We start from the raw sequence: 15,407 nt of genomic DNA, 5'->3' as shown, positions 1-15,407 counted from the left end.
GGTGGTTGGTGATTCCACTGAACAGTCCCAGGCCCTGAGAAGGGGCATGGCATCAGATAAGAATGAGACTTATCGGCCTGGACTGGAAGGGAGATGTTTGTTGAGAAGTACTGATGGATTTCTGGTGCATAACTATTGCTGGCGGGGGAGACTGGGCTGAAAGGAAAACAGCCAAAGCCAGCTCCCTAGTGACAGCAATGCCCTCTCCGATGGCTGCTGTGATAGCATGTTTAACATTGCAGCAGTCTGGCTAGAGCCAGACTCAAAAGCAGTGATGCTATTAAGGCATCTCAAATGGTCCTCATGGCCTCCCTAGCACTGCCGGAAGGATCACAATTAGCCTCAGAGTTATATCCACAGCCAGTAATGATGACTGTCTCTTAGAAAATGCCGAGTACTCTGCAAGGACTTCAGTGGTTTTTTTTGTTTTTTTTTTTTTTTTGCAAGATACTGTCTTGTGGCAAAGCACAGCAAGAGAGTGGTGGAGGTATGTGAACCTGAAGGCACAGGCATGCTTTTGGCTCTTAGGTGCATGGGCTGGGCAGTAGCTGAAATAAATGGGTCACATTTAATCCTGCCTGCTCCTCAGGAGTCTGGGAAATGAGTGTCAGAATGGGTTGTGCTGAGTGTGAAATTGTGCTAGGCATGCATAACGCAGCGATGCTGCTAATCAAACCCCTCTCACTGTGACTAATCAGAAAGATCTATTTGATATTCCAAGAAATTAGTTGGAAGAGCAAGCCCATAACGGAGAAATAAAGAACAAATCAGAAGCCTAGGCACAAACAGAGATAAGGGCTTTGATCGCAGTGGTTTAATGTGCACAGAAAGGGGACAGAGAAGATAAAAGAAACAAATAAAAATGCTGATGAGAACAGTTTGGATCCACTGAGAGAAGCAGCCATTAATCTAGACCATGACTAACAGATAAGAAGTTATATGCCTTCCTGGTGCTTGAAAAAATAGCAGTCTTAGGCACCTGAAAGCATTTTTTTCCTCAGTATAGCTCTACAGCAATCTTATAGGGGTGAATTTGGAAAACTAAGCTAACCCACTTTTACATAACATAAAGACCTGGGTCTTTATGAAAATTTCAGTTCATTATGAATGACATACTAAAATTCAGAAAGTTGGTTCTGCTTCTCTCAGCAGAGAGGCTATTAATCCCGTAGGCTACTGTTTTCTTCTTTTTGATTTCAACCCTCTTTCTTCAGTCCTTGTGTTGATATTCCTAACTGTCAGCATGGATAACTCAGAAGAGAACCAGATTCTTGGTCTCTCTGTAATGAAATTACTTTACTCGAGTGCAACTGAGTGTCTGTGTGTCTAGACCTCATGCTCTCAGCGTTGTCTATACAACATCTGCAATGCTAACTGTGGCAAAGGAGAGACTGAACAGGGTGAGCACATTATTTGGACGGTGTAAAAGCCACTGAAGGATCAAATTGCTCAAGAGAAAAAGATCAGCCAACTGGTATTGAATCAAACTCACCAGTAAAAGAGGAAATGGTAGCAGAACAGCAACCATGAAGCTTTAAAGAGGCTTATTATTCCAGTCAAACACCCAAAACAAAAATAAAGCTAAAGAATTTCAAAGCCCCAAACAACTATGTATCAAAAAAAAATCAGTATGAAACGGAGAAATTCCTTTCTTAATTGCTAGTTGAAAAAAAAAATCAGCAGCTCTTTCCTTCAGCTTGCGTGTGTAGCTGGAAGTTGTTTAAGGACATAATTTCACACTTGGAAAGAAACTTCCCTATAGCATCTTGATGCCAATTAGGAACAAGAAGTACTCATCAATGTCAGTAGGCTTAGAAGCAGAGTAACTTTCCTTGAATTTGAAAGAAAGAAGCCCATGCTCACCTGTCTGTAGTACAGCTGTCTCTGTCCCCTGGAAAGCAAGGTGTTAGTCACTAGGTTGGATGTTTCATCTCTGCTGGATCTCATCTTTCATCTTACATTGCCTGGGACATTAGAACACTTTGCTTTGCATTTATACTGCCCCACTTCTTTACGCTGGTGCTGATTATTGCAAACCCATTAGAATATGACAGCAGCTCCTTCCATTCAGGAGTGGGACTTTTAACTGGTGTAGCTTCACAACTTAAAAACATGTTACAAATGTTACTTTTGAGCAAACTTTTTGGCCTACAAAAAAAAGACTAGCTAGTTGAGCAGTATGTGTTAAAGCTAATCAGATAAGTAGCAAGGAAATATGTGGTTATTATTTCATAAACTGCAAGCTACTTGACTGCTTCCCTTCACTATGATTGGAATCCATGTGTTAGGGAATTAATCATTCAGCTTAGCCAGACGAACACATTCTTCACAAGGCTTATGCACATCCACAATAATTTTAAAGAATACTGAATGTCATTTGCCTTTTTCTCATAGCTCCCTTGATCAGCTTTGTTTCACTATCCGAAATTTTCTACTTCTAGCCTTGCTGTGCCATATTCAGTGCCATGTTCCATTCCATATTTATCATGAGCTCCTTGTCCTTCCCTTATTCTTGCAGCCTTACAAACAAACGAGAAAAAACAGTCACTGGAAAATTCCCAAGCGGATAAATTAATGTATGCTACAGCCTGATGCCTCTCGCTTGAGTCTTGTTTTCAGTTTCTTAAGTTCAGGATTATTTTTATCAATTTTAAGGCCATAATCAGTGATTTTCCAGGCCTCTTCATAATGCTGCATTTCAAAATTGTATTGTGCAATCTTATGGAAAGTTCTGGCTAAAGTTCCACTTCCAGGACCATTCATGATGCTGCACAGTGCTGTAGATTCATCCAACTGCAGTGCTTCAATATACTGCTTAACTGCTGCTTCTTCCTCTGACACTGACAACAGCAGGAGTCCTTTTGAACAGTGGTCCTGAACTCGTGTTCTCAGACTGTTAGAGCCATGGTTCTGGATTACTTTCTCCATATCTTTTAAAGCTTTGTCATATTTTTTCAGGTGCATAAGGCAAGCAGCCCTCTGTCGGAGGTATCGTGGATTATCTCTGCTTGTCAAGATAGCCAGGGTAAAATAACCAAGAGCCTTCTCATAGCGATATTCTTTAATCAGCACATTTCCTTCTTGCACTGCTACCTGTTGACATAAAGTTAGTTAATATTTGTTATTAGAAGCCGGGGTGTATGTGTGTACATTTCTGCCACAGCTTGCTCTAACAGGTGACTATAGGGAAATTGTGTTTTCTGGTCAGTAAGGAGTTAGCCCGATGCATTGCTCCACAAATATCCACACCTGCTAATAATGAAATATGGTTTCTACTGAAAAGGTTCCCCAAGCTACAGGAAAACAAACAAACAAAACAAATAGCCAACTAGTGGCTTAGCTCATCAACAATCTCAAGTGCTTGTGAACTATCTGCTATTACCTGAAGGGAAAAACAACAACAAGAAAATAGAGAAGGCTGAGCGAGCCACATAATTTTTAGGCTTATAAAAGTCAATAAAGAAAACTCCATTAGAACTATTTGCCTCAAATGGATTTCTCATTATTTCCCTTTATTGGTAATAAACAAAGCTTTTAACATGCTGCGGCAGATTGAATATTTAATTTATAAACAAGACTGCCACCAGCAGCTTAGGTCTTACAGAGCGCTGAGCCAAACAAGCCGAGCCCAAGTACAGGATAAATGTTGTCATCAGTCCCATTCCAGGGGATATCACATTGCCTTCGGGTGCTGGTGGCTACCCAAACTTTAGTTAGCCCAGCCACTGTCTCAGTAGCCGTGCTTGAGCACTCTCCAAAAGTCCATCTCAGGTCTTCTTCCATTCTGCCCGTTTGCCTTGTCTTTGTATGTTAATGGCTTAGATTAGCACTGCTTGATGTTTAATGCAACAAAGGAAAACAGGTTCCCGGTGAAATGGAACAGTATTGCAGGTCAGCCTGAGAAACTCATCTCAGACCTGTGACATGAAATAATTTAGCCACTCCTAACAATTTAGGAAGAACTCTACCCCAATTTGCCACAAAATGACAAATATGAATACATAAGTGAGTTTCTATTAGAGAATCTCTCAGCTTCCACATGTAGAAATAGGTAGGACCTTTCCTCAAATAGTGTAAATCATTGGCTTTAATAATTCTGGCCATAAATTGGAAGGCAGCCTGTCCAAAACCATCAGATCTCTGACTACAATTTAAAAAGTAGCTAATTTAGTTTGTCCTTTCAAGTGTTTTTACAGCAACTAGTCCGTGCAGGTGTTTTCTTAGTGGTGGGACTTTAACAGGGGCTCGAGGAGGAACTAACTGCATCTGCATGTTCTCTGACATGCGAACAGCTCTTTCCTAGAAATTCTGAAGTTCTAGATCACGTTGTTCATTGTGCAGTTCCTCAAAATGCCTTCTGCTGAGGGCTTAATTTAGACACAGGCTGTATCGTTTTTAAGGCTGTTTCTGTAGGAATCAGCTCTGGACAGCCTATGGCATGTCAACAGAGCCTGCAGCTCCGAGGATCGGGGCAAGGAGCTGGCAATCAGTCACACATCTAACCTCTGACATAGGAAACAGAAGGGTTGAAGCTGCACTAGCAGCAAGCAAACTCCCTTCCTCTGACCTTTTGGAGTTTAATAAGTCTTTCAGATTCCTATTCCCATGTGGCTCTCCCAGTTGTTTACAGATTCCTTATCATGGGACCCCTTGGACTATAAATAATGCAAGAATTTTATTACTTTGTTTTCACGAAAAAAAAAAAAAAAAAAGTAGTACATCAAAGAGCTCTCCTTCCTCCACCCTTTCCTATGCAGGTCATGTTGGATTATTTTTACCTTTTCAGACCAGACTCCAGGATAATGATGATACATTTCTGTAATACCCTTAATCTCCAAGCGCTGCTCTGCTAGAGACACGCTGTAGGACACTGGGTAAATCCCTAAACTCTTCGGTGTTTCAGTCTCCTTATTTGTGAAATGGAGGTAACAGAAAGAACACGCTCCCCCTGCAGTGTAGTTAGGAGCCATGGCACAGTAAGGACACTTGTTTTTTGATACAAATTCTCTCTAAGCTCTTTGCTTTCACGAGATCTTCCTTTCACACAAACTGGAATAACCTTGTGGGCAAAAGAAAGTCCTACCAGAAAGATCCTTTGTGATGTTGTATAGGTGAATTAGCCAATTCCTTCCCCACCCAAGCAAAGTACATAGTTATCCCCTTCGTCACAAAATGTCTATCAAAAAAAAGCCACCACAACAACCATTACTGATTCTGGGCTAATCAGTAATAAAGACAATCATGCTCAGTAATCTTTGCAGATTAGAGAATATAGAAAGAGACCCCAGGTGCTTGAGTTCAAATGTTTACTTGGTTTGCACAAAAAGCCTGAGAATAAAGATTTAAAAAATTACTCTTATTTTACTTGCAACAGATATTCAGTTCCAATCTTTAAATCAGTCCAGCCACCCCCACACCCCCAGTCTCTCGTGTGGTGGAGAAATCTTTCATGATAAACAAGCCACCAGTAAGGGGTTAAATGCCAGACCATTCCGTAGCTGATAAAAAAAAAAAAAAGTGCCTCTCCTCTTTTAAAGGTTTCACTAATCTGTACCACCAGTGAGTTCCTAACACATCAATTCAGTTTAAACTGTACATATTTTTTTATCTCGTTGTCAGCATAACAATCCCTCTGCATTTTCTCAGAAAGCAGCATGGATGGACTTAGCTGTGAGACTTCCACACAGGAAGAGTGATGTAGCAGCAAGGGAAATTCAGCTGTAAAACTTATCTTCATTTGTAGATGCCTCCTCAGGGCCTTCACAGACACATTCTTGAATGTACCTTTATCAACTTTATATAGTGAAAGATTGCAAATTGGCTCTGAGATCTCCAAACTCTTCCCCAGAAGACTGAACTTTCTACATTATTCTGAAGAAAGGGGCTCTTTTCTCTGTAATGGTGTCTATCTAGGGACTGGTAAATTAATACTTGTTTACTTATATCCTCCTGCTGTTTTGCTAAAATACATACAAAGTACTCTTCTCTAGATGCATTTAGTATATCAGCATGTTGTTTGTTTTATAACCTGGGAGAAAGCATAACAATATAGCTTCTCACCAGGGTACACGGAATCTACAAATTGAATAAAAGGAAGCAAACTGATTCTCAGAACACAGAGCTTCTGGGTAATCAGTATTGCAGATGCCTGAGTGAATGTTAAAACTGCTCACCATCAATCTGACCTTGTCCTTCCTTATTGTTGGAGATGCTTTCTCAGAGCTGGATGCAATTTGGGGGCAAAATGTGGAGAAAAAAAAAAGGGAAAAATAAATACTCCATGGGACTAGAGCAACATGCTACTTTTGTGTCAAACAGTTGTAGCTAAGAAAACCAATACCAAACCTCCCCAACCTCGAAGGCATTTTATAAAAATGTGAATATATTTACAATTCTGAAGTTACACAAGTAAAAAGGATTGAAGTGTTTTATGTGATTGAATCAGAACCTTCAGTTTCATCTCAGCAGGAAAATGAACAAAACATGAATTCCCTTTCCCCATTAGTCAGCTACGTGCACCATGTAACTCATACAGAGTACAATATTATCAACGATCCTGTTAAATCTCTAGCTCTCCCTCACAACCCCTGCATATTAGTGGTGGGATTAAACAGGCTGCGTGCTAGGGAGACCAGCAAGAAATTCCCCCAAGTGGTAAGAAGTGGTAATGATGAATTATTAGAGACTGAAGCAAGGTCACTGCAATGAAAGAAGCTGAATCCAAATTCTCAAATCTACTCTGACTGGCTGGAGAGAAGGATGGAGAAAGAAGCCAGTTTGTATGTAATTCTTCTGATAAATGGTCTTCCCACATAGTTCTGTACACTTCCTGTAAAAAGTACTTCTGTACTTCTGTTACTTCCCATTTCTTTCCCTGCTGAATCTACTGATGAGGCAACAAAAAAGGGTTGTACCTGAGAGAGATGCTGCTGTTGCTTAGCATCTACAAAGTTCAGGAGAAACCTCAGCTCCCTTTCATCTTTCCTCGCTAGGATGCTGAATGAGTGAGCTGCCACTGGCATGTTCCTCTTCTTCAGCTGCAATACAGCCAGTCTTGCATTAGCAAACTCATCTGCACGAGAGTGGTCAAATGCTTCCTGAAGGTGAATCAGGGCCTCTTCATACCTTCCTGTTGGTTAACATCAGTACAAGGCATGTAACCCATTCCACAGGGAAAAAGAGACATCAATAAACTTTACTAAAGCAGACTATCCACATTTCATATCTAAGGGTATTATAATTACTTTGTACCCTCTCCTGAAACTTTTGCAAGCTTCTCTCAAGAAGTGCTGTAAAATAAATACATGCTCCCATTGCCACTGAACATTTTTTTTGTGAATTCATTAATCATTCACTTATTCTGATGAGCTATGTAAAGAATTAGTGCTTACCATTTGCAGTCAAAACATCTGTATAGAAGATGTGATATTGAGCATCCTTGCAAATTTTGATTAGTGCTCCTGCAATCACGAGAAGGTCCCTGAGGGTCCTCCTTTCCTTTGAAAGGTCTTTAGTAGCAACAAGCTCAGCTAGCACGGTCCTGCCATGCTGAAGAAGCCACTGAGCGATCAGCTCCCGGGCTTCATGCTTTAAAGACAAGATTGCTGGGATCACTGCTCCTGCCTCTGCCTTCAATGCCGAGATCAAATCTTGTACTGCCTCCTATGTAGAAACAAGACCAAAAATGAAATGGTGACAATAGCTATTCGTTGTTTTATTTATCTTTTTTAATTCTCTCAGTTGCCAGCTGTTCCACAGCCAAAGCAAGGGCATTCACTGAGCAAATTCTATAGGAAACTCTTGACTACAGTGAGTCCATGACATGGCCTATGGTATCTTACACTGATATTGCTTAATACTGCCAGAAAATTCACCAGTAAATCAATACAGTGATAATACCTTCTGCTGCTTCAGAGCAAGGTAAACGAATCCTCGTCCACTCAGAGCTTGAACATTCCCAGGGTCCTCCTTTAGGACGGCATTAAAATCAAAAATAGCAGTTTTCTTCTGACCAAGCCGCCCATAACACTGAGCCCTGATGAGGAGGCAGTCTTCAGCAGAGCCACCTGGAAAAGACATGCAGCCGTGCTTACTTGAAAGGTCTCCAGTCTAATGGTCTAAAGTAAGGTGCAGTAAAATCCCACTGTGTGCAGACTACTAAGCCCCACCAAAGGGCTTCAATTAGGCTAAGTGAAAATGACGCAGTAGATATACATGTACAGGTTGTGGAGTGCTGACTGCAGGGCTGAAAAGTAAGCGTTTTATTTAGACCTGTGGCAAGGGTGCAATAAGCGGTAGAATTCTGCCAAAGAATGGATTTTCACTGGTGAAGTCTTGGATGTGTTTTCAGGAGTGCCTTACAAAGACAAGGCTGCTCTGATGTTCTGAGTCTTGTGGTGTACGTTTCTCACTTACAGATAGATGGCTGACAGTAGAAACCAGTGCACCTTTATAGGCTAATAAGCGACAGGCAAATCTGGAATAATAATAATAATAAATGTCTGGGCTGCTATATGGGCAAAAATCCTAGTCAGGGCATATATGTTGCCACTAAGATAATTTTTCAAAAAATAAAAATTCTGCATGCTATAAACAGAAGAATCAGTTCTGGAAAACACTAAAAAGATGCATGTATATAATATTTATATACACAGGAATTAAAAAAAAAGTTCTAATAGGGTTTACAGAAAGTTGGGGCACTTTGCTGAGAGTAAATGTATGGCTGCAATCTGATTTATAACTGTAACTGTCCTACCGTGACAGAACTCTAACTTTCCAGACAGGAACAGGAACCACACTGTGCCAGGCACACTACAAACACAGGCCTTACTTCAAAGAGCCTTCAGTCTAATTAAACAAGCCAAAAGAACATTGCAATAAAAAAATGAGTGGAAAAGAGAATCAAAATCATAAAATCACACTGCTAAATTAGTTCAAAAGCTTCCTGGTTTCTAATAAAATCAATACACATGTCAATAAACTTTATCTCTTCTCAAACAGCCACAACTGCTTTTCTGATTGCCTCAAGGTCTCAGCAAGAGCGAGCCTCCTCAGAAACTGTGAAAGGAAGCAAACGGAGTGGCCTGCAATTATTAAACACTCAACATGCAGGCGATTTTTTTCTGCCTTCTCTGGAATACCTAGACTCACACAGCTGATAGTACAGAGAAATTATACATTTTCCAGGTGTAATGAAACAGCTTCTGTCAATTTTTGAGGAAGTCTGGAAAGTTTTGCCATTTGTTATTCTTGAGGACCTCTAAAAACAGCACAGTAACGCTGCGATGGAACGCAGTAAAAGTAAGATGAGGCTATTTATTGTAAAAGGGCATGTCTTCACATCTCCACATCTATCCCACAATCACAACTGTCTCCACAGACAACATTAATGTGCCACAAAAGGAGGCAACCTACCAATAACACAGCCACTACATAAGGATCTGAGCTGGATTAGGATCCAATTCATTAGAAGTAATCCTGGGAGATTTTGGTGTGTTGGAATAGGAGCAGCACAAATTAGAGAAGAGGGCTCTAAAAGGAAGGTACATGAGGATGGAAGCACAAAGCCATTTGGCTGTTTTAATTAAGTAGAGTCAGAAGGTACACGCTGTTTTGGATAGAACAGGAATCCAGATGGGACTGTCTAATTTACTTCCACACTTCATTTGCACCGGAATTTGCATATAAGATTATTTTTCTCTGCTTTCAAATACGCGCTGCCCAAATAAAAAAACAAAGCTATCCATGAAAAGTATGGTCCCTTCATCCACTGGATACAAAGTGTGCATCCCTCCCCCATCCATATGCCCCTTCCTTTCAAGGCATTTTTGATGAGGATCTTAATTTGCCCAGGACTGCAATCAATAAACGTGGCATCTCAATACTGGATGATAAATTATCAGTGCCACTGTAAATATTTTTTTTATCAGGCAAATGGAGCATCTTGCACAGCTGCCTGCAGAGATGAGCCAGCAGACAGGCCCCTAGCAATTCTTTTACAGTAATGAGGCTTTTTCTCCCTCCTGATATGCTCCAAAACTTCTGTACTAAAGGTTATTATCGCTCTGGAGCTCTATCAATTGGCTCCCATAAAGACAATGTCTATTTCTTAACAAGCATCTGTTCTAGCAGGTGGGGGGTTGATAAGCTGGAATGCACAGGCTGTGAAATGGAACCATCTCAAAGCAATTAACAGTTTTCTTTTCCATTTTCATAAACCAATGTCTCTTCTTCTCAATGCTGCTGTCATAACATTTGCTCAGAGTGAAAGGCAGATTACCATAAAAATATGGTTTTGCTTGGAACATGCCAGAAGCATTTCCATATCAGCCTAATCTCTCTCCTTAGGAAAAGCTGGGATAATGATGCGTGTAAGTGGGTGCATTCACTCATTTGCACTGGAACCACACATTCATTGGTGTGTTGGAACATGAAGGCAGGTTGTTTGCTGCAGTGACTTATCTACAGCATGCTCATTATGAGGAACAGGAGGTTCCACGTCAATTTCACTGGTAGGAGGATTTTCAGGGTACTAACTGATGTAACACACTAAGGCTAAACAGGACCCTGCTACCTCAAAACTGCTGATCTAAAATGGGCTGAAGCTGAACCTGTTGCAGCAGCTTTTCCACACTGCTTATCCGCTAGCACTTCCCCTAACAGTTACACAAAATAAATGGGATAAGGGCTTCCTATTTCTTCTGAATCCAGGATTTCCTTCATTTAGATGACTTTGTGAAGTAGCCCCTCATTCACAGTCTTTTAAGGACTAAGTGCTCACAGGGACCAAATTTCCCTTTCATTTATCAGAAGTTTGGCTTTAACCTCTTTAAGAAACAATTGTGTTTTAGAAGAAACTCTCATCTCTTTCTACATCAAGTTTGACTTTCTGGGAAAACTATGTTTTTAGATCAAAAATCTCTGTTTTTTCTTGCAATTACCAGCTTTCAGCCTTGCTTCAGTCACCTGTGTGCAGCTACTTGATGAAAATCACGGAAGGGAAAGCAGTTCTGCAGGATTTCCTTGAGACATTTCCCTGTGTTCTGAGCACATATATGTTGCGGTGATAAAACTGCATCCCTGCATCAAGTACCAAAAAATCCCTCTGTTACTTTGCTTTTCCTGTACCATCAAAGAACAGCATTACACTGCTAATCCTAAAAGGGTGTTTTATTTTAATTTTTACCTTCTTACATGTAAGTCTACTGTTTCAGTCTTCTCATTGGGGAAATGATGGATGGGAATTGTTTGCATACCCACTGATGTGATTTCCCATAGAAGTACATCTCCTACCCATAGCTTTATAATCTTACCTGAAGCAATGATGGCAAAAGAAAGATAGGCAATGGCCTCTTTGATGTCAGCATCCCTCTGTTTGTTCTTCAAGATAGTCAGTGCTCTGAAACGGCAGTGAGTTTCCATCAGCTTCCGATCTTCATCTTTGAAAATGTCCATGATTGGCAGGAGGCAGGAGGTATCGCCAATTTTGATCACTTTCTTTAGCAGCTTAACAATGGGAGAGAAAAAGATAGACTGGCATGAAAAGATAAATGAAATTAAGAGCTGCTAAAGCTAGAATTACTTCTGTCTAGGGATACAAGTATGCTCTTTTCCAGTGCTTCTCCATGTTTTACTGGGGTGCTGGCTGTGGTCTAGCCATACACCATGAATCTCTTCTATTATGTGGAATTATTATCTCTTTTATAATGTGGAAATCATTGTAGTGGATATAGTAATGCTGCTTTGGTTACTTTGAAATCAGCTGTTCAGACTGCCAGTTAACTTGCTATAAATACAGCTGAACTACAGGATGATTGCTCCAAAAAGAGAAAGTTTCTATGGAACAGGACTTTGCTGAAACTTTTTGGTTGTAAAATTGAAACTAGTGAATTCAGTGAAGTGCCTCACCTTCCTTTTAGTACTGCTGAGAAATGTACAGATTCAAATCCACGAACTACTGTCCTGGGGAAGAATCTTGCCTGACATATGGTATCTTTGCCTCCATTCACTAGAGTGAAAATCACCAAGCAGTTTTTACTAAAATTAATACGGAAAAGAAACAAAAGGTGTTTCCTCTGGTAAAGCAAACGTGCTTACACAGGTAGTCAACATTTGAATCTAGGCCAGAGAAGCCAGAATGACAAGAACAGTTATCTTGATACACCAAACATACACATAGAACTTATTTAGCTCTCTATTTTGGATGCTAGAAAGCAAGTTGATCAAAAATGTTTTGTTGAAAAAATTTTGGTGACATATATTCCATCCAGAACTTGTAGCAGAAGCTGCAGATAAGAATCTAATTTCCAGGGCCTACCTGCTGACTCTAATAAAGTCATGACATTCATGAATAGCTTCCCAAAGGCAGCATATTATACAAAACATTTATTTTTCCCAGGAAATGGTAATAACAAAACCTGGGAACTTTTTTGGCTAGCAAAATTTATCTGGGATTTTAAAAAATGCAATAGTTCCCTCTGATGGCAGAAGCTGGTAATTCAACTTTGTAATCCTTGGTAGGAGAATCAACACATTGGAATTTCACCCACAGCTTCAAGCACAAGAAAGAAAACTGCAGACTTTGAGCTGCTGTTTTTTTTTTTTTTTTTTGGTTTGTTTGTTTGTTTGTTTTTGTTTATCCCCATTCACCATACCATCACTAATCAGTCTCTCATTCTCCCTGCTAGCCAGGTGCTCCTTACCTGGTTGCCATCATACAAGAAACCCTTCTTCAATTGCAAAAGTGCGAGTCTAGCCAGGATGGGAGACCTTTGTGGATTTCTGGAGAGTGACAGTAAGAGTAGTTTGTGAGCTTCTTCTACCCAGCCCATCTGGTACAGAGCATCAGCACAAAGGATCTGTGATGCTTCATCAGAAAGATCCAGTTCCACCAAGAGAGAAGCCAGCTGATAAACCCCAAGGGCATCCCTGAAAGAAAGGAAAAAAAAAAAAAAGAAAAGAAAGGAAAAGGAAATGTTCAGGTAAAATGCTAACAATAACAGAGCCTCTTTGTCTCATCTGGAAGCTCAGACACAGTCTATTATCAAAACAGTTAATACATTTTACCACATCCAGCACCACATAAATCTCTTGCCACTTAATTCTGTAATTATTACCCCCCTTTATAAAAATATGTTCTTAAGCAGCTGTGGGTCTAAAGAAAGGCTGAAAACATGTGATTCATACCTGTGGTTGCAGCTGATACTTCAATGGGAAAGGAAAACCTAACAGTGATACTGAAATCTATCTAGTGGCCCAGTATGTCCTTCAGTTCGGAGCTGAGACTGAAAGGAGCCAGCTAGCACTAACAAATCTGTTTTATTTTGGGTGTAACAACTCCTTTAGAGGAGAAATCTCTGTCATATTCCATCTAGTGTTTTGCTCACTCCTAGCTCAGGCCAACTGTTGCATCATGAATTAACTTTCATATAAAGATTGAGCTGATTTGGCTACGTGGATCCTGTCACTTTACAACATACCAGCCAAAAGGTATTTTGCTGGAATAGCCTCACCTATGAAGTTTTATTTTATTAGGAGCACTTTAAAAGGGTCTAAATCCTATTCTTGGTTATCTGACGCAAGAACCCTCCCTGCTACTCAGGCCACTCTGTTGGGAATCTGTTCAGCTGTGTTTGTTTTCCTGTCCCCAGGCTGAGCTGCCTCCAGGGTACCTCTTCTTCTGGAGCATCTTCTGTCCCTCTTCTTGGAGGACCTTTAGCAGCAGTCCTCTTTGGTTCCATGGCACATAGGACTTGATTGTGAAGATGGTTTCTTCCAGCTTTAACTGGCAAGCTGTGATATAATCCAGGGCTGTCAAGTAGTGGCTGCCACCAGAAATCCGGATAAGTCCACGCCCACATAAGGCTTTAATACAACTGCTGGGATGCGGGGAATCATGCTCGATGACTTTTTGAAAGTCCTGCAGAGCTTGCTGCTGGTTCTGAGTGTGGAGGCAGCAGAATCCTCGCAATGCTAGCAGAGTATTGTAGTAAGTTTTCTGCTCTGCTGCTAAGAGGTGGTCACAGATTTCCAGGGCAGTTCTGATGTGTCCGTGCAGGAGATGGCAGTCTGCCAGCCGAACACTGAGCTCACGTTTGGATCCTGGGGAGATGTGCAGGAGGAACTGGACTGTCTGGATCACGGAAGGGAGAAGTTCAGTACCATGATTGCTTCTGAGCTCAGGCCGAGCACGCACAGCCTCCCTGTATGCTGCAAACTTTACCTCCAGGACAGTTCTAGCCTGTTCTTCTATCTTCTCAGTATCAGGTGGTGAGAAAAGCTCTTCAAAGTGCTTCATTGCCTGGGCAGGGGTAGCTGCAAAGGCTTCTGCTAAATCCTGGATCATTTCCTGCATCCGTCCACCCAAGAAGAAATATGCAGCAGCCCGTTCCAAGAGCAGACCCAAAGCTTTCTCATCTCTGATATTATTACCTGCTGACAAGCCCTTAAGGGCCTTGCTACAAACTGCCACGCACTCCTCAAATTTGCTTTTCTTAAACAGGTAATCTGCCTGCATCCTGCAAATGCAGATATCATCTGGTGCCACTGCAGACAGGAAGTCATAGCAGTTGCCCAGCCACTGGTCCAAGGATCTACAATCTGGGCTTTCTTTCTGACATGTTGAGAGAAAATTAGAGAAGGCCTGGATGATCTGTGGCAGGTGTTCTCTTTGCCTGGTACACACATAGGCCACTGCCTCAGTGCGATGCATCACAAATGCTTCAAGATAGTCCACAACTCCCTTCCTTATTTGTGCCCCTGACAGCACCCATGCCAACGCCCTCAGCAGCAGCAGTTCCATCGAGTGCTTCGGGTTAGCCTTGAGCAGAGTACTGCATTTACTCACCACCTCCTCTGAGCATCCTCGTCTAAGCAGGGCCTCCAATTTAAATAGCGAGGATACCACATTGTCAGGACTTATGGTGGAGAGAAAGGCAGCAGCTATTTCCACTTTGAGGGACACAGCGTCCAAGTTCTTGCTCTGGATCTTGGGAATCTGACTCTTGTCTTTGCACCACATCTCCAAGGTGGCTACCACTTTCTCCCAGAGCTCTTTGTCTAGGGAATTCACTTTCTGCACGGCCGTGGGGGCACTGCAGCTGAAGGCAGCCAAATAGAAAGCAGTGGCTTCTGGCAACTCCTGCTGGGCTAGATGGCGGTCCCCTTCTTCGCACAGCAGCGTGGCAAGCCTCTGAGGTGACATTTTGAGCAGCTGTAGCTTCACCAAGGAGCATCACATCAGCATTTACACCTAGAGCCTGTGAAACAGAGAATAGGCAGCATGAGGGGCTGTTGAGCATAACTTCGTTTTGCTTGGGGCAGTGGAGCTTTCCAATTGACAGTAGGAAAGTAGGAAAAGAATTTGAAGTAGAAAGCTTTCCAATTGACAGATACAAGCAAGACAAAAT

General features: G+C 41.4%; 1 protein-coding gene across 1 annotated transcript; it reads right to left on the bottom strand.

Moving 5' to 3' along the window:
- Positions 1-2,571: 2,571 nt before the first annotated feature.
- Positions 2,572-15,202, bottom strand: TTC34 (tetratricopeptide repeat domain 34). Its single transcript, XM_032201700.1, is given in 7 exon segments — positions 2,572-3,093; positions 6,915-7,129; positions 7,392-7,662; positions 7,900-8,066; positions 11,313-11,505; positions 12,702-12,925; positions 13,582-15,202. Coding segments are annotated over 7 exon segments (3,213 nt in total).
- Between the last annotated feature and the right edge of the window lie 205 nt (positions 15,203-15,407).

This window comes from Aythya fuligula, chromosome 21 (assembly GCF_009819795.1).
Source record: "Aythya fuligula isolate bAytFul2 chromosome 21, bAytFul2.pri, whole genome shotgun sequence".
In the NCBI taxonomy this organism is placed as follows: Eukaryota; Metazoa; Chordata; class Aves; order Anseriformes; family Anatidae; genus Aythya; species Aythya fuligula.
This window is presented reverse-complemented; position numbering and strand designations above follow the sequence as displayed.